This window comes from Bufo gargarizans, chromosome 5 (assembly GCF_014858855.1).
Source record: "Bufo gargarizans isolate SCDJY-AF-19 chromosome 5, ASM1485885v1, whole genome shotgun sequence".
Classification (NCBI taxonomy): Eukaryota; Metazoa; Chordata; class Amphibia; order Anura; family Bufonidae; genus Bufo; species Bufo gargarizans.
In genome coordinates, this window is record NC_058084.1 from 463,098,914 (window position 1) to 463,123,587 (window position 24,674).

General features: G+C 50.2%; 2 protein-coding genes across 3 annotated transcripts in view; one reads left to right on the top strand and one right to left on the bottom strand.

Moving 5' to 3' along the window:
* KRIT1 (KRIT1 ankyrin repeat containing) overlaps positions 1-23,014 on the bottom strand; it is a 48,386-nt gene extending 25,372 nt beyond the window's left edge. Inside the window, exons 1-6 of one of the 2 annotated variants that reach the window (XM_044295873.1) lie at positions 22,867-23,014; positions 11,834-11,911; positions 6,483-6,633; positions 5,557-5,716; positions 4,548-4,640; positions 275-404 (exon numbers count right to left, since the gene is read on the bottom strand). In XM_044295873.1, coding sequence (XP_044151808.1) covers positions 275-404; positions 4,548-4,640; positions 5,557-5,716; positions 6,483-6,584 — 485 coding nt within the window. In that variant the 5' untranslated portion in view covers positions 6,585-6,633; positions 11,834-11,911; positions 22,867-23,014. The remainder of the gene's footprint in view (positions 1-274; positions 405-4,547; positions 4,641-5,556; positions 5,717-6,482; positions 6,634-11,833; positions 11,912-22,866) is intronic. The other variant, XM_044295874.1, reaches the window with a different exon arrangement.
* A 122-nt stretch (positions 23,015-23,136) lies between these two features.
* Positions 23,137-24,674, top strand: part of ANKIB1 (ankyrin repeat and IBR domain containing 1) — a 124,298-nt gene continuing 122,760 nt past the window's right edge. Inside the window, exon 1 of the mRNA XM_044295872.1 lies at positions 23,137-23,599. The gene's annotated coding sequence lies outside the window, so the exon portion shown is untranslated. The remainder of the gene's footprint in view (positions 23,600-24,674) is intronic.

A 24,674-nucleotide genomic window follows, 5' to 3' on the forward strand; every position in this document is an offset into this window, starting at 1 on the left:
TATTCTGCTGGTGGAATCACTGTGTACCTACATTACTTATCCTGAACTACACCCTGTATTATTACTCCAGAGTTGCATTCACTATTTTGCTGGTGTTCTCCTTGTATCTGAGCTGGATGTGCTGAGCCTACTGGCTGACCTGTCCCCTGGGGTCTGTGTGGCGGATTGTAATCACCAGAAGGGACTGATGTGGCAGGTGACCATGTCTGTACAGCGCTGCGGAATATGTTGGTGCTACATAAAAACAAGAATTACATACAATGTCCATTCTTACTTATCCAGAGCAATGAGCATGCGAGCTGTAACTGTAGAGAAGTGACTGCTGCTCTCGCTGCACACCCTCATGATATCCTGCAGGCAGTAGAAGACAGGACTCCCAGGGTTGGAGTTGGTCTTCAAATTATCTGCAAAAGAAGGGAAATCGAAAAAAAAACATTCATTAATCATTAAGACACAAATTGTGTATTTCCATACTGGTGACCACAAACCATATTCAGTCATTCCTTAGTTATGGCTGGGAAAGCTGAAGTACAAGCAGATTTATATGTCTCCATGGTAACAGACAACAAACCAGCTCTATGTAGTCTGATCCTGCAGTTTTGTTTTTAAATCTGTGTCCTTCTTGCTAATCTGCCAAAATTAAAGAAGGGGAGTGCTAGGATCAGACTACACAGGGTTTAGGGGCCAAATATTCTGCAGCACTATACAGAGATTGCCAGCCTAGGGTAGGCAGCGAGAAAGCTGCGGCGGTCAAAGAGATGATCGGCAGGGATCGGACCCCCACCGATCAGATGCTGATGACCTATCCAAATCATCCGATAATCCCTTTAACCCTGTGCGTGGTGTGGTATTAGGGCTGCAGTAAACGAATATTTTTGTAATCGAGTATTCTATCGATTATATTTCTCGATTCATCGAGTAATCTAATAAGAAAAAGCTACTTAAAATAACGTACGTAATTAGGTATGTATAAAGTTATTGGTTTGAAGGGGTTAATAACTTTATACATGCCTAATGCCAAGGTGCTTCCATTAACCCCTCCAAACCAATAACTTTATACATGCCCATTGGGTTTGGAGGGGTTAATGGAAGCACCTTGGCATTAGGCATGTATAAAGTTATTGGTTTGAAGAGGTTAATGAAAGCACCTTGGAGGTGCCTTCATTAACCCCTCTCTAAACCAATAACTTTATACATGCCAAGGTGGTGCTTGCAGCCTCCATTAACCACTCTCTCTCCATCTGCCTCCCCCCAGCCTCTGATCTGCCTCCCCCCAGCCTCTGATCTGCCTCCCCCCCCAGCCTCTGATCTGCCTCCCCCCCCCAGCCTCTGATCTGCCTCCCCCCCCAGCCTCTGATCTGCCTCCCCCCCCCAGCCTCTGATCTGCCTCCCCCCCCCAGCCTCTGATCTGCCTCCCCCCCCTCCCCCCAGCCTCTGATCTGCCTGCCCCCTCTGGTAACGCAACCCCCCCCCCAGTATTAATCATTGGTGGCAGTGGCCACAGGGTCCCCCTCCTCCCCCCCATCATTGGTGGCAGTGTCAGTTACCATGGCAGCCAGGAGTCACGCTACTGAAGCCCTGGCTGCCATGGTATGTTAGTGAGCAGAGAGCAGCGCATTATACTCACGTGCGCTGTGGCCGCCGGTCACTCCTTCTTCTGTCTGTGCGGCGGATTGCTAATGCTTACAGCATTAGCAATCCGCCGCACAGACCTATGAGAAGGAGCGACCGCCGGCCACAGCGCACGTGAGTATAATGCGCTGCTCTCTGCTCACTAACATACCATGGCAGCCAGGACTTCAGTAGCGTCCTGGCTGCCATGGTAACCGATCGGAGCCCCAGCATTACACTGCTGGGGCTCCGATCGGAACTGACACTGCCACCAATGATGGGGGGGAGGAGGGGGACCCTGTGGGATATGGCCGGCACATTCATTGGTGGCGCAGTGGCCACAGTCCCTCCCCTCCCCTCCTCCTCCTCCTCAGTCCCTCCCCTCCTCCTCCTACTTGGTCTTCAGCGGCAGCCGCGCACAGTGAGGACGGAGAGACTCCCTCCTCCTCCTCAGCTGTGCCGGCCGCTCAGTCCTGCCTCTCTGGCCTCCGGAGGACACGGAAGCGGTGAGTGAGACGCTTAATTTCACTCCCGCTCCGTGATCACGTAATCTAAACGATTCCTCGATGCAGGGAAACTGCTCCATTCCCTGCAATTACACTACGCCGCCGCTCCACTGGAGACAATGCGTAGTGTGATGACGAGGAAGCGGTGCTCGCATGGAGCGCCGCCTCTTCGTCTCACAGCTGATCGGCAGGGGTCCTGGGTGTCAGACTGCCGCTGATCAGATGAGCTGCTGAGGATAGGTCATCAATATTAGGGGCTGGACAACCCCTTCAAGACGGGCATTCTGATCTCAGTCATTAAAGGGGCCCCAAACCTTTACTGAAAACACGAAGGCGCCGCAGCGCTTTTCAGAATGCTCTGCACCTTCAGGTTTCATCGACCATTCTTGGCTTCTCCAGCATGCGGAGTACAGATCCATAGAAGGTATACAGGATCCATATTCTGCACTCTGGAAAAGCCAGGCAGAGCCGATGAAACCCAAAAGCGCAGAGCGGTCTGGGAAGTGCCGTTGCACTTTTGCGGTTTCACCAACAGTTTAGGGCTCCTTTAAAGGGGTATTCTCATCACAGACAATGGGGGCATATCGCTGTATCGGGAACGGAGCCCCGAAAAGTGGTGGCTGGAGGACTCTGACCCCTACAGAAGTGAATGGAAGCGCACTGCGCATGACCGGCCACCGTTCCCATTCACTTCAATGGGCCCAGCGGAAATAGCTTAACCAGCGCTTGGCTATTTTTGGCAGCCCCATAGAAAACAAATGGAGGGCGGCTGCGCATGCACAGTGCGTTCTCTAACACTTTCGGGGCTACATTATCGATATAGGTGCAGGTCCCACCGCTGGGACCTGCACCTATAAAACAATGGGGGCACATCCTAGCGATATGCTCCCATTGTCTGTGATGAGACAACTGCTTTAATGTCAGAGAGAGAATACCGCCCATACTGATGGTCTGTCCTCAGGACAGGACATTGATATCTGTTTGGGGATGGGAGGTCCGACAGCCGTTTACTGCTCTCATTTACGTGAACTACGACAGCACTGCGGTAACCATCCGCGCCCACTACACAATGGATGAAGCAGTGTGGTTCTGGTGCTGAAGCTACTCCCAAACAGCTGATCAGTGGGAGTGCGGGGTGTCCGATAACTGCCGATCCTCAGTGGACAACCCCTTTAAAATATTTTTTAACAAGTTCCTGCTGCATGGGCCCTGAAACTGAAGATTCATACTTACCTGCGCCCCTCCGCTCTGCCTCCATCTTCCGGTCCCTGCACCGCTTACATCCGGCTGTCTATGGACATGGTCACATGCACCCCGAAAGCCAATGACTGGCTTCAGTGGTGACGTGCTGCTTGTGGCCACATGAGTCATTGGCTGGAGCAGTGTATGTGACCATGCCCATAGTCAGCCAGATGTAGACGGTGCTGGGACAAAAAGAAGCGGAGGACTGAAGCGGCATGGAGCAGGTAAATGACTCTTCTGTTTCGGGGGCCACACTGTGGGAACTTGTGGGAAACTCCTTAACCCTGGGTTCACACCTGAGCGTTTTACAGCGCGTTCAAACGCGCTGTAAAACGCTTAAGACATGAAAACCAATGCTTTCCTATGGGAAGGGTTCACACCTGGGCGTTTTACAGTGCGTACGAACGCGCTGTAAAACGCCCGACGCTCAAACAAGTACTTGAGCTTCTTTGGGGCGTTTTGACGCGCGTTTGTGGCCATAGGACACTGCAGTCAATGACACAAACGCGCGTCAAACGCGCGTTTACTATTACAAAAAACGCGCATAAAAACGCGCGACAAAAACGCGCGTTTGAGGAACGCTCAGGTGTGAACCCAGGGTAAGGTTACTTTCACACTAGCGTTCGGCTGTCCGCTCGTGAGCTCCGTTTGAAGGGGCTCACGAGCGGACCCGAACGCAGCCGTCCAGCCCTGATGCAGTCTGAATGGAGCGGATCCGCTCAGACTGCATCAGTCTGGCGGCGTTCAGCCTCCGCTCCGCTCGCCTCCGCACGGACAGGCGGACAGCTGAACGCTGCTTGCAGCGTTCGGGTGTCCACCTGGCCGTGCGGAGGCGTGCGGATCCGTCCAGACTTACAATGTAAGTCAATGGGAACGGATCCGCTTGAAGAGGTCACCATATGGCTCAATCTTCAAGCGGATCCGTCCCCCATTGACTTTACATTGAAAGTCTGAACGGATCCGCGCAGGCTACTTGCGCACTTGCGAATTTTTTTAAAGTTATTAATGCAGACGGATCCGTACTGAACGGAGCCTCCGTCTGCATTAATATGATCGGATCCGTTCAGAACGGATCCGATCAAGCGCAAGTGTGAAAGTAGCCTTAAGGAGTTCTTATACATGTACTTGACTCTGGCTGCTCTCATACTTTTCTTGAACAGGGGCCCTACGTGGTCTATGTCCACCCACCTTTCACAGAGGTTGGGACCAGGAACAGAGTCGCCTCTTTACCGGCCTTTTCACCGTCCAGAGGAAACTTGTTCATTAAGACAACTCTTTTACCTGTAGAATAAAAAGAAGGAAGAAGACACAAAATTTGAGACATTGTCTGACATTCTGCAGAAGGGTTGATTAGAGGACACTACTTGGGGCGGCAGATGACCTCAGAGAAGCATCCAGTGCAATTTAGAGGGTACGTCCATCACTGAACACTTCACGGGTAGAACTAATCTGCATAAGGAGGCGAGTCATTTTGTAATTGAACATGCGCTAATTCAGAATTAAAGTGACAATACACTTTAGACAGACGTTGGTCAAACCCTATCCACAATCTTGTGCTCACAATTTTCTGGGCTTCAGATTAAAAGGGCATCTGTCAGCAGTTTTGTCCCTATGACACTGGCTGACCTGTTACATGTGCGCTTGGCAGCTGAAGGCATCTGTGTTGGTCCCATGTCCATATGTGTCCCGCATTGCTGAGAAAAATGATGTTTTATTATATGCAAATGAGCCTCTAGGAGCAACGGGGGCGTTACCATTACACCTAGAAGCTCCACTCTCTCTACACCGGCCGCGCCCTCTCTACTTTGATTGACAGGACCAGGCAGTGTAAATGTGATCACACCTGGCCCTGATTTCTCCTAAAGGCTCGCGCAGCACTGTGCGCTTCAGTACCCGGCGCAGGCACAGTACAGGAAAAAGGCTCGCCGGCAGTTCTCTTCTGCGCGTCTCTTTCCTGTACATTTTGGTCAGATGCCAGGATAAGCGGACACCAGGCGCCCTGTGCAGACATGTGAGATGACCTTGGTGCGGTACATGAGCCCCACACGCAGCCCCATTCACACTATACTACAGTATTTACAGTGGATTTTACCAATACACAACGTGAAATCTAAATGTGGCAATCTTTGGTATGTCTGATATTCTGACATACAGGAGGTCTCTTCTACCCCACCACTGACCAGGATTTCATCATCACCTTTAACCCCTTGATTCGAGGGGTAGATCTGCTTTGTGGTCTCCAGCACATAGTCTAGTATCTCCTGGGACTTGTCTTTCTCCCCCTGTAGATTGGTCTCCAGCAAAACCTTCCTCCGCTTCTTCTTTTGCCCTTCTATTGGCACCTCAATCATCAAGATCTGTAAAGAGGGGAAAAAAGGAAATCAGCTTCCAATGATGGAGTCCAGCAAGTGTATTTAGGGGATTTCGGTCTTGGACTGAAAATAAGTGACAGAAGGCAGCTGACAGCGGAGGTAATGATCATCACAGAGGGGAGCGGTGGCCCCACAGTCACGGGCAGCGGTGGCCCCACAGTCACGGGCAGAGGTGGCCCCACAGTCACGGGCAGAGGTGGCCCCACAGTCACGGGCAGAGGTGGCCCCACAGTCACGGGCAGAGGTGGCCCCACAGTCACGGGCAGAGGTGGCCCCACAGTCACGGGCAGAGGTGGCCCCACAGTCACGGGCAGCGGTGGCCCCACAGTCACGGGCAGCGGTGGCCCCACAGTCACGGGCAGCGGTGGCCCCACAGTCAAGGGCAGAGGTGGCCCCACAGTCAAGGGCAGAGGTGGCCCCACAGTCAAGGGCAGAGGTGGCCCCACAGTCAAGGGCAGAGGTGGCCCCACAGTCAAGGGCAGAGGTGGCCCCACAGTCACGGGCAGAGGTGGCCCCTACAGTCACGGGCAGAGGTGGCCCCACAGTCACGGGCAGAGGTGGCCCCACAGTCACGGGCAGAGGTGGCCCCACAGTCACGGGCAGAGGTGGCCCCACAGTCACGGGCAGAGGTGGCCCCACAGTCACGGGCAGAGGTGGCCCACAGTCAGAGAGAGGAGAGAGAGTAGTGGCTGGCACTGTCAGGCAGACTACTCATTTATAGGAGCAGGGCTCTGCCTCACTTGCTCCTTACCTCATACAGTTTTGCTCGATACTCCCGTGAACTGAGGCTTCCAGCATTTTTTGGGCGGATGACGGCTACATGCACCTCTTCTGTGTCAGTGGGGATGCCCATAGTGATAATGCCCTGGCAGGTCAATGGAGAAACGCAGGGCACGCCCGGCCTGTAGAAACAAAGGTAAAAGATGTATCACCATATACTGTTACTTATCTATACAGGTCGATGTGGAAAGAGCAAGGTCTGGCTCGTGACTCCATGGGCCAATTAAAATAGCATCTTTATTTGGCCAGACCTTGTTAATGAAGGTGGGGGGGGGGGGGGGGTCATTGGTGGCAGTTAACTGCTCAAGGAGTCTTTAGTCAACATTGGGATGTATATGCTGAACCTGCCAATAGATATTCAAAGCAGGGGCACATACCAAGCCCCCTCTGATGTCCTATAATTGGGCACAAAGGAAAGGATGAGGCGGAGAGGTGGCCGAGCACGTCCATTGTAGTGTATTGTCTAGTACGCACTGGGCTGTTTCCATAAACTACAGTAGAGACAGCCATGTTTATGAGTCGCCAAGCAGGGGAGCAAGGACCCCCACCCTCCTGAGCTACACAAAATATGGAGGGTATATGGGAATCCCATTTGGGAGTAGACCAAAAAAACTGATTGTGCACCATTGCTAAAAGCCTATGACCCGCTTTACCTACATGTCCTGGTCATAACTGACCACAGCCACTAGAGGGCAGACTTGGCTAACAAGTAATAATAACTATATATGAAATTCTTTATATTAAACTCTGGTGGAGAGATATAAAATGGTATGTTTGGTTCCCCCCACCCCCAAAATCCAGGCAGTGATATGCTAACAGGCGTATGTCCGGCCAAAAGAACGCCATGGGCACCTCAGAAGCAGTTCCAAACCCATATACTGACTGCAGAACCTCATTATAAAGCGAGCAGACCCTCAGTGCCCAATATTCTTGAAGAGGTATTCCGGTTTTAATGATTCCACTTATTTCTTTGGAGAATAGGTAGTCCTACCATTTTCCAATATACATGTATTCAAAATTTTGCTCGCACACCTTTGTTATATTTGCACAATAGCCTCCAAAGGAAAAAGAAAATATGGTACTGCCAATTTTAGTCCTGTAAAATGCATCTGTAGAAGCGCCGAATAGGACTAAAGATGGCATCAGTCATGTGACCGTCAGGCCTGTCATGTGACCTCTGCAATTCAATTAACTGTTCAGACATTCAACAGGTGAGTAGCAGTTTCCTGAGAAGCAGAACATACGAATACAGTATATACGGCATTCCTACCTGTCAGGGTCTGAGTAGAAGCACACCTGACATTGTTCTCCCGCTCTTCCCTGTATGTGTTTTTTTTTTTTTTTTGACAGGTATTAACTTTATTAACATCACCTAGACACAGGCAGCCATTTTACATATCACCTGGAAACAGGCAGCCATGTAAACATGGAAGTGTCCTGTGTGCCGACATGACTGATGCCACGTTTCAGCTAGGCCGTGGATGCATTACACAGGACTGACTGATTCATGGGCTATACCACTGATGGCGAACCTTTTGCAGAGCGAGTGCCCAAACTGCGACCCAAAATCCACGTATTTATCGTAAAATGCCAACACAGCAAGTTAACCTGAAAACCAACAGTATATCTTCCATGTACTTTAATAACCTGCCGACATTCAGGGCGCTGCCTGTGCTGTTCATAGTGCGCCCTGGCATATTGGTACACCATAGACTTTTTCCAGGGTGCGGGTGCCCAAATTGAGAGCAGAGTGCCGCCTCTGGCGCCCGTGCCATAGGTTCCCCACCACTGGGCTATACCATTCTACTGTGGGGTAAATAACCCGATATAAGAAAAGGTATTTAAGCAAAGTGTTAAAAACATGTATATTTGAAAATTGTGTGCGAGAATCCCTAGTATATAAACAAATAAAAAATAAACAAAAAACGGAATACCACTTTCATTATTTGTAATTACGACCCCTCCAGATAATTATACAGTGAAGCGCGCTGCATCGTTTGGCGTCCATGACTTTGCGAAAATACAACTTCAGAGCCAAAAGGAAGGCGAGCCCGGATTCAGACGCTCCACGCCTCCGGAGGGAATATTAGTTCTATCCAAAGCAGGCACTGAAACGAGCGGCCTGACCTCACGGTCGCGGCAGAGACGGAGATAATGGGACTCGAGATGCAGCGTTAAGGACTGGAAAGGGGTTTTATGCTGTGTAAAAGCGATAATCATCATGGTGGAGGCAGAGGAGCTCTCTGGGAGAGATTCCAGGTGTCTCTGCAAAACAAACGTAATTAGATAGACGTCGCCCTGGGCCTTTGTTCTAACGTGCGGAGCTACAGAGAGGAGGGGGGTGTACAGGAGCGGAGCGCTAGTCTGCCGGGAAGAGGAGAAAGCAAATGCACCGGCCATAAACTTCCCCTAATATCACATCCATTAGTCTGGTAATCCAGCACAGGACCGCCTGATCGTCGACAACAGGGATCAGCAACCGCCGGCACTCCAGCTGCTGTGAAACTATAATTCCCAGCATGCTCCATTCATTTCTATGGGATTTCCCAAAACAGCTGGGAAAGCATGCATGCTGGGAGTTGTGGTTTTACAATAGTTACAAGAGTGTTGGAGGTTGCAGATACCTGCTCTATTCAATCTGCCCCGCCCACACACACATTTGTGGAGCGCCACCTGCTGTTTGTTATTTTCCACCTCACTGAGGTGGTCGCACGTGCTCAGATTAAATCTTCAACTGTCGCCAGCCGTATCTTCTGTTAGAAGCTGTGGCAGTTACAGGGAAATAGCTGCAGCAGAAAAGACACGCCCCCCGAGCTGCAGCAGAAAAGAACGCGCCCCCCGAGCTGCAGCAGAAAAGACACGCCCGCCCCCCGAGCTGCAGCAGAAAAGACACGCCCGCCCCCCGAGCTGCAGCAGAAAAGACACGCCCGCCCCCCGAGCTGCAGCAGAAAAGACACGCCCGCCCCCCGAGCTGCAGCAGAAAAGACAAGCCCGCCCCCCGAGCTGCAGCAGAAAAGACAAGCCCGCCCCCCGAGCTGCAGCAGAAAAGACACGCCCGCCCCCCGAGCTGCAGCAGAAAAGACACGCCCGCCCCCCGAGCTGCAGCAGAAAAGACAAGCCCGCCCCCCGAGCTGCAGCAGAAAAGACAAGCCCGCCCCCCGAGCTGCAGCAGAAAAGACACGCCCGCCCCCCGAGCTGCAGCAGAAAAGACACGCCCGCCCCCCGAGCTGCAGCAGAAAAGACACGCCCGCCCCCCGAGCTGCAGCAGAAAAGACACGCCCGCCCCCCGAGCTGCAGCAGAAAAGACACGCCCGCCTCCCTGAGCTGCAGCAGAAAGAACACGCCTCCCTGAGCTGCAGCAGAAAGAACACGCCTCCCTGAGCTGCAGCAGAAAGAACACACTCCCTGAGCTGCAGCAGAAAGAACACCCCCCCTGAGCTGCAGCAGAAAGAACACCCCCCTGAGCTGCAGCAGAAAGAACACACCCCCTGAGCTGCAGCAGAAAGAACACACCCCCTGAGTTGCCGGCCTGCAATAAATAAATCTAGAACAACTGGAGCAATGAATATGGAGATCTCTGGATCCATGTGAGGTGCAGGGCTGGTTCTAGCTTTATTAAGAGATGCCTGGTTTGGACAAGGCCTTCGCTGGTCACCCACTGAAATCAATAGACATGTTTGGTGGTAGAGGGGGTTGATAGAAGGGTTTGTCCACCCAATCTATTACCAGGGCATATTAAAGGGTCAGAGAGAGCACCCCTTTAATGAAATGGGGGAGGATAAGCGGAGCGCTGGGACACATTTACCTTGGGGACAGCAATTCTATTGACAGCAGCGACGATCTGATATAAACATTATGAGCATCTCCTGCCTGTAAATAAATGATGGGTCGGGGATCGATGCAGCCCTTTAAGACGCTAGTAATAAATGCAGAAATAAAGGGAAATCAATAAAGGAAAAAACGAAACACGAGCTTCCAACGAAACGTCAGTGACTGAGGGGAGAGGCGATGTCCACGTGAGCGCATTCATGGATCCGTCGCCTCTGTCCCTAGAAACTGGAATTTTATGAACTGAGCCGATAATAAAAATAATCTTTCTTTATATAAAGACGACATAGAATCGTGGGAAGCCACAAGAGCTTGCCTATCTAAAAGTCTGATAAAAAACACACAGGCACCCAAAAAAAATTTTTTTTATAAATACGAGACGTTATCCATCATGTGCTGCCAGTTTTCGGCAGTTCGACCTCTCCAATGCCATGGTCAACAGCGACGGTGGAATCTCGCTCCATCTGTCACACTACCTGTCTCCTTGTCGCTGGATGCCTGTGGTCCTAACAATGACTAAGAAGTCTGCCATGGACATATGCCCGGAAGCAGGGTCTAATAGGCGCCTGTCAGAATACGAACTAGAAAACCTCTACTGTTGAGGGCAGGGTCTAATAGGCTGCCTGTCAGAATATTACCTAAAATACCTCTAGTATGGAGGTCAGGGTCTAATAAGATGCCTGTCAGAAGAATACCTGTAATGTTGAGGGCAGGGTCTAATAGGCTGCCTGTCAGAATACTACCTAAAATACCACTAATATGGAGGTCAGGGTCTAATAGGATGCCTGTCAGAAGAATACCTAGAATACCTGTAATGTTGATGGCCTAGTCAATTTTGGGTATTCCCACTAACAATACTACACTATTCACAGCACGCGCTGTACTCACCAGTGAATGAAGCTGTGGTCACACATGTGCTCCATTCTTACAGGTCCCTCAGTTTTCGTGATTGTTGGGTGTTCCAGCACCCCCCGTTCCCCGATCATACACTTATCTTGTTTGATAATGAATAAGTACAGGTAGTGAGAAAACGCCATTTGTCCCTTTAAACCAAATTGTCCCCTATTTACAAGATAGGGGATATGTCTGACCATTGGGCATCCGACAACTCGGGGCCCTGCTGATCACAAGAACGGGGTCCATGTTCCCCTGTTTGAATGGAGAGGCGGTCACACGTGTGATACCACTATCTACCGCAGATATCTACTGGGTCGGACCCCCTCTGATCAGTCACTTATCCACTATCCAGAGAAGATGTAATGGAACAACCCCTTAGAAGAATGACTATTTTCTCTCCTGTCCAGGTCTGCAGAGTGATAACTTACCTACAAGTGACACACAGGGACAACCTACAGCTGTCTGAGCAGGACTAGGTCAGCTTTCATTCACTGACATCAAGCAGTGTTTTTGAAAATTGCAGAACTTTATTACATAAAACTGGAAATCCCTTTAATAGGAAGCTCACACCTTAAAGGTGAGGATATTCTCTCTTACCCGGCGGCCTCCGGTGCTCCTCACATGCTGCCTCTGCTCCTCCTGCGGTATCGGATGGGGGTGACCAATGGGGCTGAGCTGTGACACAAAGAAGAAGGTTACAATCAGCTCCCGTTACAGAAAATGACTTTGCCAGCGCAGCGCTCTACCCCCGGACAGCGCAGATAAAAGTGCAGCAGCGACTTATGTCACACTGTGCAGGGGACGTGCGAGCGCTGCATCAGCACTGCTACATACACCACGTGTCATATCACACACGCCCCTTCCCAGAATACTATGGCTTCCCATGGAACTACAACTCCCAGTGTGTTCCGACAGATGCAGGATGTTAGATGAGTCTTCCGAACCTGTGGGGGACAATAATTATGTCAGTAAGTAACAGGGGCGGTGCCATAAGCCAGAAGCAGCACAGAGGATTTCAGGAGATGTGTGTTATAGGTGTTTTATGACAACAGGAAAATCTCTGAAGCTCCCCTCCCCCACCCTTAAAAAAATGGCTAAAGGGAAGAAAGAGGGAGGTCAAAAGACAGAGGAAGAAGAGTGGTCAGCAGCACAGAGTATTTCAGAAAAGCTTAGTGGATGGCAGCAATCATGCTAAGGAGGATACCAATGTAATTGATGGAAAATTTGATTATGCAAGGAGGGGTGTGTTTTATGAAAGGGGGAGGTGTCAACAAAAAACAGTGGTGACCAGCAGCACAGAGTATTTCAGGAAATAAGTATTGTGACCCTTTATATATGGTTTTAGTAAGTGCTGGGATGCAATGAGAAAGATGGAGGCAAGATGAAGGTAAGAAGACAAGCCCCCAGCAGCACAGAGTATTTCAGGGAATGGTTGGGTTGAAGGAGTCTCTTCTGACAATAGGTAAACCCCAAACCATCCCCCGGATCGGCAAGAGAAAAAAAATGCCCCTTAACACGAACCCCATAAAACAGTATGCCTGCCTATAATGAGGTCACATGACACGACTGCGGTGGTCATCATGACAAAACCACGGAATGGAGAGCGCCCTCACGTGACGACACCATTACGGATACGCGTCATGATGGTTTTTCAGTTTGGCGGTTTGTTTCCTTTTAATCTAGACTAGCCTGTGACAATGACAAAGTCATCATGGGAACTGTGAATGACGGGGCCAGGGAAAATGAGGGAGATTCATTAACACTGAGGAAAAGTAGTAGTTGCCCATAGCAACCAATCAGATTCCAGCTCTCAACTTTCAAACTCCCATTATGTAAGCTGCAATTCGACTGGTAGCTATGGGGTGATGCGATCGGTCAAAATGGGGAGATGCGACAGGGAGGCGCGACCGGTCAAAAGGAGGGAGGGGACCCAAGCGGTCACAATGGGCGATAGCTTTTTCTTCGCCTCAGTTTTGACAACTCCTCCACAAGCTGCTTTCAGTCGGAGGATTTTATGAGCTCCTTTCGAGGAGTACTTTGTGAGCATCAGCAGTACTCGCCCCCTTTCCTTAATCACACTGATCAGTGTATGCAGGCAGCGTACGGCATCCCCGGAGAACCTCGTGGCGTCACGCCAGGCCTCAGGCAAGCTGGGAAATTCTACACTTGGAAAATCCAGATTTTCCGTCCCATAAGATAAACGGTCTCCTGCATCTCGGAGCTCTTCCTATAAACATTCCTCTAGTCCAAACCTAAAATCTGGCCAACATTTTATCATTGTGGAATTCGACCCTGCTTCACCCCCCCCACCCCATTTTACAGAGCACGCCCGCTTTGTTGCAGCACTGAGCCCCTCAACGTGCGCTCAGCTGCAGCCTCCCAAAGCCATACACGTCCAGGGCTGCTTTCTGGGAGGTTCCCACCTAGTTTTGGTGGTGCCGCCCCGCAGATCTGCCGACTCTTCCAGGAGTTCGGAAGGTTTCCCCATTTTCCGGGATGTTCCGGGAGGAGAGTTGGCGAGTGTGATGTACAACATACAGGCTGCCTTCCGTACTGGACCCCTGGTGGATTCTTTTCAAGATGGCTGCCAACGCTCCACTTCCTCGGATGGACCACTGCCAGGAGTGGGCATATCCCTGACTTTCCTACAGGTCTTAATGGGAAAGTTTGAGACAATGGCGGCCATCTTGAACCAAACTAAACCAGGGACCAGAATAGAGGCAACATGGGAAGAAGGGCACCCCATATGCTGACTAAACATGTGTCCTGGAGGTTTGCTTAAATATTTCCATTACTCGCCTATCTTTACATGTAACTTGAGGTGTTTTCCACTACCCACCCCCTCTTCCCCCAGTAGACACAATTTGGACCACCCATCCCCCTACTTCCTCGGTAATAACAGCACCCCCCTACTAGTCACAGCCATGCATGAGTGCTGTGCTCTCCTTCACTTTGGGGGTCCTGTGCTGGAGATCTGACATTTGTAGCCAATGCTTGCATTAGGCCATAAATGTTCATACGGGACGGGACGCCCATTAAAAGGGTTCTCCAGGATTACCATACTGATGGCCTATAACAGGGATGGCCATCCTGAGGCTCTGCAGCTGTTGCAAAACTATAACTCCCAGCATGCAAAGACTGCCTACAGCTATCAGCCTACAGCAGCGCATGGTGGGAATTGTAGTTTTACAATAGCTGGAGAGCCGCATTTTCTACGCCTGTTTTAAGCTTCATTCACACGTCAGTGTTCCACAGACAGCACACGTCCCCATTCATTTTATTGTGTATATTCCGACATCTGTGTTTTTGGGCGGTCCATGTGTCAGCGTTTTTAGCGCGGATGCATGCTCTTTTTTGTCCGTGTTCATGGATCTATCAAGTCCATTATAGTCTATGGGTCCGTGAAAATGCCATCCGTGTTGCACAGATCATTAAGAGGAGATGATTTAAAAATAATTTTTCAGCTGTTCAGTGTTGGTGAAACACGGATGCAACATGGACAGCAAAAAACTGGACACACGGACAGCTTCACGGATGCATCACTGACCACCTGCTCACGGATTTTAGCACGGACGTGTGAATGAGGCCTTACGCGTAGAAAATGGTCTAAATATAAGACAGCAAGAAAGCTGTCTTACATTTAGACTAGCGCTGGATGCGCCAAAGTTATGCAGAAGTCGGTGCCTCTATGTAACTTCGGCGATCCACTGCCAGAGCAGGGGCTTTATTAAAACCGATGTCTTAAATGCCAGTCTTAATAAATGACCCCCTACGTCTGCAAAAAGCGGAACATGGACCCAGTGAAAACAATGACGGCGGCAAATAAAATGCGGACAACAGCACACAGACCCCATCTGTATTTCACGGATCCTTCGCATACGGTCGTGTGCATAGGGCCTAACAGTGTGTGGCGTGAATATGGCAGGAAGTGACTAGAGCCGTGCAGATCCCGAGCCAGCAAAGAAAAGCTTGGAGATTTCAGCTCTGAAGCCTACAGAATTGTGAATGCAGCTCTGAATTATAACACAGGCTGTAAGGGCTCACGCATCCGAGCGTGTGTGACCGATGCCCGTATTGCGGACCGCAAACAGAGGGTCTGCACCTGCTGTTTGCGGACTTGAATGGGTCTGCAATCCTCAACATACGGAGTGGGGGCGCGGATCGGAAGCACTACAAACCGTTTCCATGGGATTACAGTCCGTGCCTCCGTACCGCAAAAAAAAAATATAGAACATGTCCTATTACCGTCTCTTGCAGACCCATTCAAGTCAATGGGTCCGCATCCGCAAACGGCGTGCACGCGGACGGTGCCCGTGCATTGTGGACTGCTATTTGCGGTCCACAGCACGGTGCACACACGCCTTAACTCCGTACAAGAGAAGGAATGTCAAGCATTCGCGTACAGGACCTTAATCTTTTACGTAAATGATTTATATAAGACGGACAAAGGCTGAAAGCACAGTGTGCGAGGGCTAGAAAAGCAGCGGCAGAAAAGTGCAAAAAACAAAAAGAAATTCACACCGTGCATTCTCATTGTGGTTTAAGGTGGTATTTTCCTTCTAATTATGGGTTTTTATAGACTAATAAAAAATAAATAAGTAAAATCCCTTAATTAGACTCGGCACCTAACCACAAGACTCCGGCTGCCCTCCTGTACAGTCAACTAAAGCAGGAGCGGCGAGCATTTTGGTTTCTTTAAGCAGCAGGGCGGCTGTCTTATAAAAGGGTGGTAACGCCACAAAAAGTATTTTACTTATCAGATAAATTTTGGACCGTGGGGGTTCCCAAGAACGGTGTCCCCTGTCTCTGAACAGAGCGGTAGTGTACATACTGGCCCGCTGCGCCATTCACTTCCGTGGGACTGATGCGGCACTATTTACATCCGCTCCATAGAAGTCAATGGAGCAATGGGCCAGCAGGCGCACTACCACTCGATCCGGAGAAGGGGCCCAGGGGACACCCCATTCTGAGGATCATAAGGGTTTGCAGCAATCGATTTCAAGACACCTCATCCACGCGCAGCATGTCACTTTACGCTGCAGATTTCCACCACGGATTTGACCTTTTGCCACCCACAGGGTGAAATCCGCAAAAAATCCTTGTGTAAATCAATGCCCAATTTGCATCAGATATGTCCTCTGCAGATTACGTCCTACGTGGATGTACCTACCTAAAGGGGTTGTGTCGTCCCCATGGACGGTCTGACTAGTGCGACCTCCTGAGGAAGGGGGGGGGGCTATACCGATCCCTGCAGCAGCTACATGCAATACACAGAAGGCGGAGGTGCACCAGCTGCTAGTTAACACCCACTATGCCGTCAATATGTCCTAAGAGGAACAACACCTTTGGCGCGGATGTGTGACCCCTTAAAGGGAAACGCCGGGAACATACAGTACAGACCAAAAGTTTGGACACCCCTTCTCATTCAAAGAGTTTTCTTTATTTTCATGACTATGAAAATTGTAGAGTCACACTGAAGGCATCAAAACTATGAATTAACACATGTGGAATTATATACATAACAAAAAAGTGGGAAACAACTGAAAATATGTCATATTCTAGGTTCTTCAAAGTAGCCACCTTTTGCTTTGATTACTGCTTTGCACACTCTTGGCATTCTCTTGATGAGCTTCAAGAGGTAGTCACCTGAAATGGTCATCCAACAGTCTTGAAGGAGTTCCCAGAGATGCTTAGCACTTGTTGGCCCTTTTGCCTTCACTCTGCGGTCCAGCTCACCCCAAACCATCTCGACTGGGTTCAGGTCCGGTGACTGTGGAGGCCAGGTCATCTGGCGCAGCACCCCATCACTCTCCTTCATGGTCAAATAGCCCTTACTTTCAAAGTTTTCCCAATTTTTCGGACTGACTGACTGACCTTCATTTCTTAAAGTAATGATGGCCACTCGTTTTTCTTTACTTAGCTGCTTTTTTCTTGCCATAATACAAATTCTAACAGTCTATTCAGTAGGACTATCAGCTGTGTATCCACCTGACTTCTCCTCAACGCAACTGATGGTCCCAACCCCATTTATAAGGCAAGAAATCCCACTTATTAAACCTGACAGGGCACACCTGTGAAGTGAAAACCATTTCAGGTGACTACCTCTTGAAGCTCATCAAGAGAATGCCAAGAGTGTGCAAAGCAGTAATCAAAGCAAAAGAACCTAGAATATGACATATTTTCTGTTGTTTTACACTTTTTTTGTTATGTATATAATTCCACATGTGTTAATTCATAGTTTTGATGCCTTCAGTGTGAATCTACAACTTTCATAGTCATGAAAATAAAGAAAACTCTTTGAATGAGAAGGTGTGTCCAAACTTTTGGTCTGTACTGTATGTGGAGGATGCCCCCCCCCCCCCCCCCCCCCGAGCTGCACCTCGGCCTTGTGTCATAGGCCTTGGGGGTGTCGGGAGTCGGACCCCCACGATCTGCTACCCATAGGCCAACAATATTCTACTCCTGGAAAACCCCTTTAAATCAATCAATGAGCTAGAGACGCTCTTTGAAGGGTATATATATTATGCGTTATTTTCATTTTCAAACTGCACAAAGCTTACCTCCGAACACGAAACGAAAGGAAGCGGCGTGGCCTCGGTGCTTTACTTCCCTGCATTGTGTGCACTTCCCTGTAATCTTTACCCGTCACTGACTGATCCCTGTACGTAAAACTGCAGGAAAATCCTCCAGACAAAAAAAAAAGCTATTATAGTAAAAATGAATCCGCTCGGCTATTTTCGGAAGTGAACGGCGAGGATGCTGTGGCATGTGCGGTGGGGTCTCGTTCGGGAGACAGGAGCGGGTCCCACAGGTGGGATCTGCACCTCGCCCTCATGTACACTCGATTGGTGGTACCGGAGCACGATCCGCCAACACGATGCGGCATGTGCGTTCCGCATGCGACCGCCTTGCGAATAATAGAATTGGGTTCTTGTCCGCATTGGTACAAGAATAGGACATTTCTTTTTTTGGAAACGGAAGCACGGATGCGGAAGTGCGGATGAAAATGTGAGCGGACAGCACATTCTCCCATAGAGATGAATGGGTCGCAACCTTCCGCAAAATGCAGAAAGATCGACCATTTTGCGCTGTGTGGAGCGCTTTACTCTGGTGCAGCCTATTAGCTGCCATACGTCCTGATGAGAATAGCCCTCTAATATTAAAGGGGTTGTCCGGGTAAAGGAAAGTGGCTGACGCTGGTTGATCCGGGCGGTCAGGCTCGTTTCCTCTGAGCACTGTTTCCGTTTTAACAACGTACAGCCTCCTGAACCTCGACCCATTCATATAGCACAGGAGCGTCGTTCCGTCCGTTCAGGAAAAATCGCAGCGTCTTCTATCGTCATTGGTTTTCCCACGCAGGACCGCTCCATGCAAGTCAACCGGTTGTGAAAAAAAAAAAAAAAACTGCAGCGCCATGAAGGACGGTCTGTTTTTCACTGAGGATGCTAGCAGATGCTGCGTGCGATTCTTAAGCTTCTCTCCACGCGCAAGAAAAACGCTGCAAAAACTGATGGCATTCATGCAGAAAAAGCACAAGCTGGCGCAAACCTAGACCGTTTGACGCAGTCAGTGGTAGGACTCCTGCACACGACGACCGTGGTGTTGGTCCGCATCCGATCTGCATTTTTTGCGGATTAGATGCGGACCTATTGACTTCAATGGGGCCGCAAAAGATACAGATAGCACACCGTGTACGTCCGCATATGCGGCATCCCCAAAAATTTAGAACATGTCCTATTCTTGCTCTCATTACAGACAAGGATAGGACGGTTCTATAGAGGACAAAATGCAGAACGCACACTGCGCAGTATCCGTGTTTGGCGAGCTGCAAAACAGATTACAGTCGTGTGCATGACAGAGCATGGACCCATTCAACTCAGGTTCGGTTCCGAGTGGTACCTTGGAACCGAACCAGAGTTTGGATCCAATTTTTTTTTTTTTTTTTTTTTTATTACAGTTCCCGAAGTTATTGCGAACTTTGCAAAGTAATATCTTTGGCTCATCGGAGCCCATACATTCTAACACTGTACGCAGAGGGATCTCTGTACAGTATTACAATGAAGTTATTACCTAAATCGACTTATCTCTAATTGGGGGCGATATGACCCCAATGTTCCAGATGGGAATACCCCTTTAATGTGTCGTTTTCCACAGACTGCGGCTCCATTGCCACACAGCGGGAGCACGGCTTATTTTTGTCATTGATTACAGATCTCTGGCGCATATTATAGTCTAGGGACCTGTGAAAACCATGGACACAACATGGATGCCCTCCGTATTCTGTCAGTGATTTTCCTGGACCATTGGTAGGATATGCTCTGGAAACTCCGTGGAATACGGATAACCCACGGAAGGCAGAAAACGGACACACGGATCAAACTCGAACATCTTCATGGATGAACCACTGACCATCTCGTCACTGATGTCATGACAGACCGGGACGAGTGAAAGAGGCCTTAGCTTGCATTGTCCGGATCCGGCGTGTATTCCACTTGCCGGAATTACACGCCGGATCCGGAAAAACGCAAGTGTACTGAAAGCATTTGAAGACGGATCCGTCTTTAAAATGCTTTCAGTGTTACTATGGCACCCAGGACGCTATTAAAGTCCTGGTTGCCATAGTAGGAGCGGTATACTTACCATCCGTGCGGCTCTCGGGGCGCTCCAGAATGACGTCACTCTGGAGCGCCCCCGAGAGCCGCACGGATGGTAAGTATACTGCCCCCCACCGCTCCCCACTACACTTTACCATGGCTGCCAGGACTTTAGCGTCCCGGCAGCCATGGTAACCACTCTAAAAAAGCTAAACGTCGGATCTGGCAATGCGCCAAAACGACGTTTAGCTTAAGGCCGGATCCAGATCAATGCCTTTCAATGGGCATTAATTCCGGATCCGGCCTTGCGGCAAGTCTTCAGTTTTTTGGACCGGAGCAAAAAGTGCAGCATGCTGCGGTATTTTCTCCGGCCAAAAAACGTTCCGTTCCGGAACTGAAGACATCCTGATGCATCCTGAACGGATTTCACTCCATTCAGAATGCATTAGGATAATCCTGATCAGGATTCTTCCGGCATAGAGCCCCGACGACGGAACTCTATGCCGGAAGACAAGAACGCAAGTGTGAAAGAGCCCTTAGGCTACTTTCACACTAGCGTTATTCTTTTCCGGCATAGAGTTCCGTCACAGGGGCTCTATACCGGAAAAGAACTGATCAGGCGTATCCCCATGCATTCTGAATGGAGAGTAATCCGTTCAGTTTGCATCAGGATGTCTTCAGTTCAGTAGTTTTGACTGATCAGGCAAATGAGAAAACCGCAGCATGCTATGGTTTTATCTCCGGCGAAAAAAACTGAAGACTTGCCTGAATTGCCAGAATTTTTTCCCATAGGAATGTATTAGTGCCGGATCCGTCCTTCCGGTCTGCGCATGTGCAGACTGAAAAAAAGGTGAAAAAAATAAATGCCGGATCCGTTTTGCCGTAAAACACCGGAAAGACGGATCTGGCATTTCAATGCATTTTTTCAACTGATAAGGATCCTGATCAGTCTTAGGCTCCGTTCACACGTCCGCAACCTGTTTTGCGGATACACGGAGCCACGGATCCGCAAAACACGGAAAGCGGCAATGTGCGTTCCGCATTTTGCAGACCGCACATTGACGACACTAATAGAATATGCCTGTTCTTGTCCGCAATTGCGGACAAGAATAGGACATGTTCTATTTTTTTGCGGAAACGGAAGCACTGATGCGGAAGTGCGGATCCGCAAATGTGGATGCGGACAGCACATTTCGGCCCCATTGAAAATGAATGGGTCTGCACCCGTTCCGCAAAATTGCGGAACGGATGCGGATCCATTTTGCGGACATGTGAATGGACCCTTACAAATGCCATCAGTTAGCATACATTTTGCCTGATCCGGCAGGCAGTTCCGGTGACGGAACTTCTTGCCGGATCACTCTGCCGCAAGTGTGAAAGTAGCCTAAGGGGGGAACTGATGGAGTTGTGTATATGCAGGGGTAAAAAATAATAATAATTAAAGCAATAAAATAAAAAAAATTGGCACACACCATTTTTACACAAAAATTTGCTACATTTTCTGATTTTACGTCGCCCTCACCATTAAAAAAGTTTTCCGAATTTTTTTTAAACTGATAACCTATCCTCCGGAAAGTTCATCAGTATCTGATCGGTGGTGGGTCTGACATCTGGGACCCTCCCTGAGGAGGCACCGATGCTCCTGTGCGTGCCGCTGCCTTCTTACAGCGCCGTACATTGTATAGTGGCCGCGCTTGGTATTGCAGCTCAGCCCCATTCACTTCTATGGGGGCTGAGCTGCCCCCAGGCCATGTGACTGATGAACGTGACCTCACAAGAACCAGTGCCTTCTCAAACAGCTGATCGGCGGGGGTCCCAGGGTATAGGTCATCAGTAAAAAAGGAGATTTCCATTTTTTTTTTCTATTTTGCCACCCAGCAAGCTGCCTCTGCAGAGAAATCCATGCCCCCCCCCCCCCCCTCCATTCTGGTTCCCTTCCGATTCCCGTCTGTCAAATTCTGCACATAAAAGGTCACATGCACCGCTGCAGCCAATGAGCAAGCAACATGTGACCCAACAGTGACATACCACTGAGGCCAGTCATTGGCTGCAGCACCGGACAGACACGGACTGGAGGACCAGTGAAGGGAGCAGGGGGGCATGGAATAAGGTGAATTCAATTTTTTTTTAAACTGGACGGTCCCTTTAAGGCGGCATTTCCACCTGGGCATATACGGCCTACCGCTAGGATACGCCTACATGACAGGTGCAGGTCCCACCTCTGGGACCCACTCCTATCTCAAGAAAGGGGTGCAAGCCGTGCACACCAATCACATATGGCAGTTTTTGGGGTTTTTTGATTAGTACATCTCCCCGTTAATATTTACTGATTCTCCTTTGTCCGCTCAGTCTTCATAATATACGTGGTGCAAGGCATAGATTCCCAAGATGGCGGCTGAGTCCTCTACTGCGCAGAGGCCACAGCAGAATCTCCTCTATCTGCACCTGCGGTGAACGCATTCAGCGATTGCGCAGTAGTGGACGCAGGCGCTGCCATCTTGGGACGTTATGGATGCCACGGTTCATCTACATGTGTTGGGTGACGTGCTTATCCGTGAACGGTGCAATAAGCCCTCAAGTATCTCCTCTGCCATTATACATCTGCGCAAGCCTTCCTCCTGACATACTCCACTGTACAGGCGCAACGTGAGCTACGTCACCGATAGACTCCCATGTTTAAATATACAGTATACGATATATTTTTCCAGAATGCCTTCATATAGAAAAGCCCAGTCAACTACGCTGCGCTATATATAGCTAAAGAGGAGGTAAACTGTGCGATCCGCTGCAATCGTAATGTGAACAGCGCCTTATACACAATAAGTAACCAAATGTATCTATAAAGTGACTCAACTTCTCCTGTAGATTTATATGGTATAAGGTGTTCAAAAGTGGACATGCCCTTTAAGAAACTTCATGTGGGATGCACTGGAGGAGCCTCGGCCCTTACAAGGAGGAAGTGACCACTGCTATCTCTCTCCTATATGATCAATAGGGAGGACACCAGGGCTGGATGAGAGGGCGCGGGCCACTTACCGGCTACTACGATCCGTCCAACAGTAGGTATCCTGTACTAGCCTCCCGCAGACGCGCCAGCATGTCTTCCCGGGGCGTGGTCTGAGAAATACAGGAGGCGTGACGACAAGATAGAGGCGTGGTTACGCTAATAGTCCGGAACTGCGCACCAAGACTGCTGGGCGTGGTCACGTGTCAACCAATCCGAAGCTCGGCTTGCAGTCCGGAGGCGTGGTCACCATCAAAGGCGTGGTGCGTGTTTATTATTACATTACATTACGTGGTATTACACAGGCAAGTTAGTTCCGAAGGGCGGGTCCATGACCGTAAAAGGGGCGGGATAAAGCTGTGTTTACGTCCGTCCAGTCAGCGAGATGGGCGTGTCTTTAGAGCCGGTAGGCGGTGCGAGTATTGAGAGTTGTTGTGGCGGCTGTGGGCGGGGTTACAGGTGTGGGCGCGGCGAATTTCGGTGGCTGTCGGTAGACCGGGGCTGGGGCGCTCGGTTAGAGAGGGTGGGGGGGTCGGTGGCAGGCACGGGCGGGGTGGCATCCTGGTTGTGTGCCCGTGTTGAGTGCCAGGAGGAGGGCGCTGTGCAGGTTTCCGGGTCGCTGTAGTTGTTCCGGGTGTCGGGGGCCCTGCCTGTGTGAGCTGGGCTGCGCTCCCCGGAGGAGGAGGAGAGCTATGAGAGCCGGGCGTCGGTGACACGGAAGATGCTGCCCGGGAGCCGCGACCGTCTGCATGGACTGCGATCATAGTGAGTCCCGGCCTCTGCTCAATGCTGGGGGGAATGATCCCTCCTGGAGGGGGTTGTAGTCATTATTGGGGGTGGCTGTGGTCCCTGCTAGGAGAGGTCTGGTCACAGGTGGGTAGGGGGCTGCTTTATACCTGGGGGCCCTGATATGGAGCAGGCTGTGATCAACAGATGAAGGTTCAGCAGAGCCCCGGTATCACTGGTGGTCCTGCTCCTTGTGGGGGTCTCTGCTCATGTCTGGGGGTCTCTGTTCATCACTTGCTGTGTTGTGGGGGTCTCTCCTCATGTCTGGGGATCTCTGCTCATTACTTGCTGTGTTGTGGGGGTCTCTGCTCATGTCTGGGGGTCTCTGCTCATCACTTGCTGTGTTGTGGGGGTCTCTGCTCATGTCTGGGGGTCTCTGCTCATCACTTGCTGTGTTGTGGGGGTCTCCTCATGTCTGGGGGTCTCTGCTCATTACTTGCTGTATTGTGGGGGTCTCCTCATGTCTGGGGGTCTCTGCTCATTACTTGCTGTATTGTGGGGGTCTCCTCATGTCTGGGGGTCTCTGCTCATTACTTGCTGTATTGTGGGGGTCTCTCCTCATGTCTGGGGGTCTCTGCTCATTACTTGCTGTATTGTGGGGGTCTCTCCTCATGTCTGGGGGTCTCTGCTCATTACTTGCTGTATTGTGGGGGTCTCTCCTCATGTCTGGGGGTCTCTGCTCATTACTTGCTGTATTGTGGGGGTCTCTCCTCATGTCTGGGGGTCTCTGCTCATTACTTGCTGTATTGTGGGGGTCTCTCCTCATGTCTGGGGGTCTCTGCTCATTACTTGCTGTATTGTGGGGGTCTCTCCTCATGTCTGGGGGTCTCTGCTCATTACTTGCTGTATTGTGGGGGTCTCTCCTCATGTCTGGGGGTCTCTGCTCATTACTTGCTGTATTGTGGGGGTCTCTCCTCATGTCTGGGGGTCTCTGCTCATTACTTGCTGTATTGTGGGGGTCTCTCCTCATGTCTGGGGGTCTCTGCTCATTACTTGCTGTATTGTGGGGGTCTCTCCTCATGTCTGGGGGTCTCTGCTCATTACTTGCTGTATT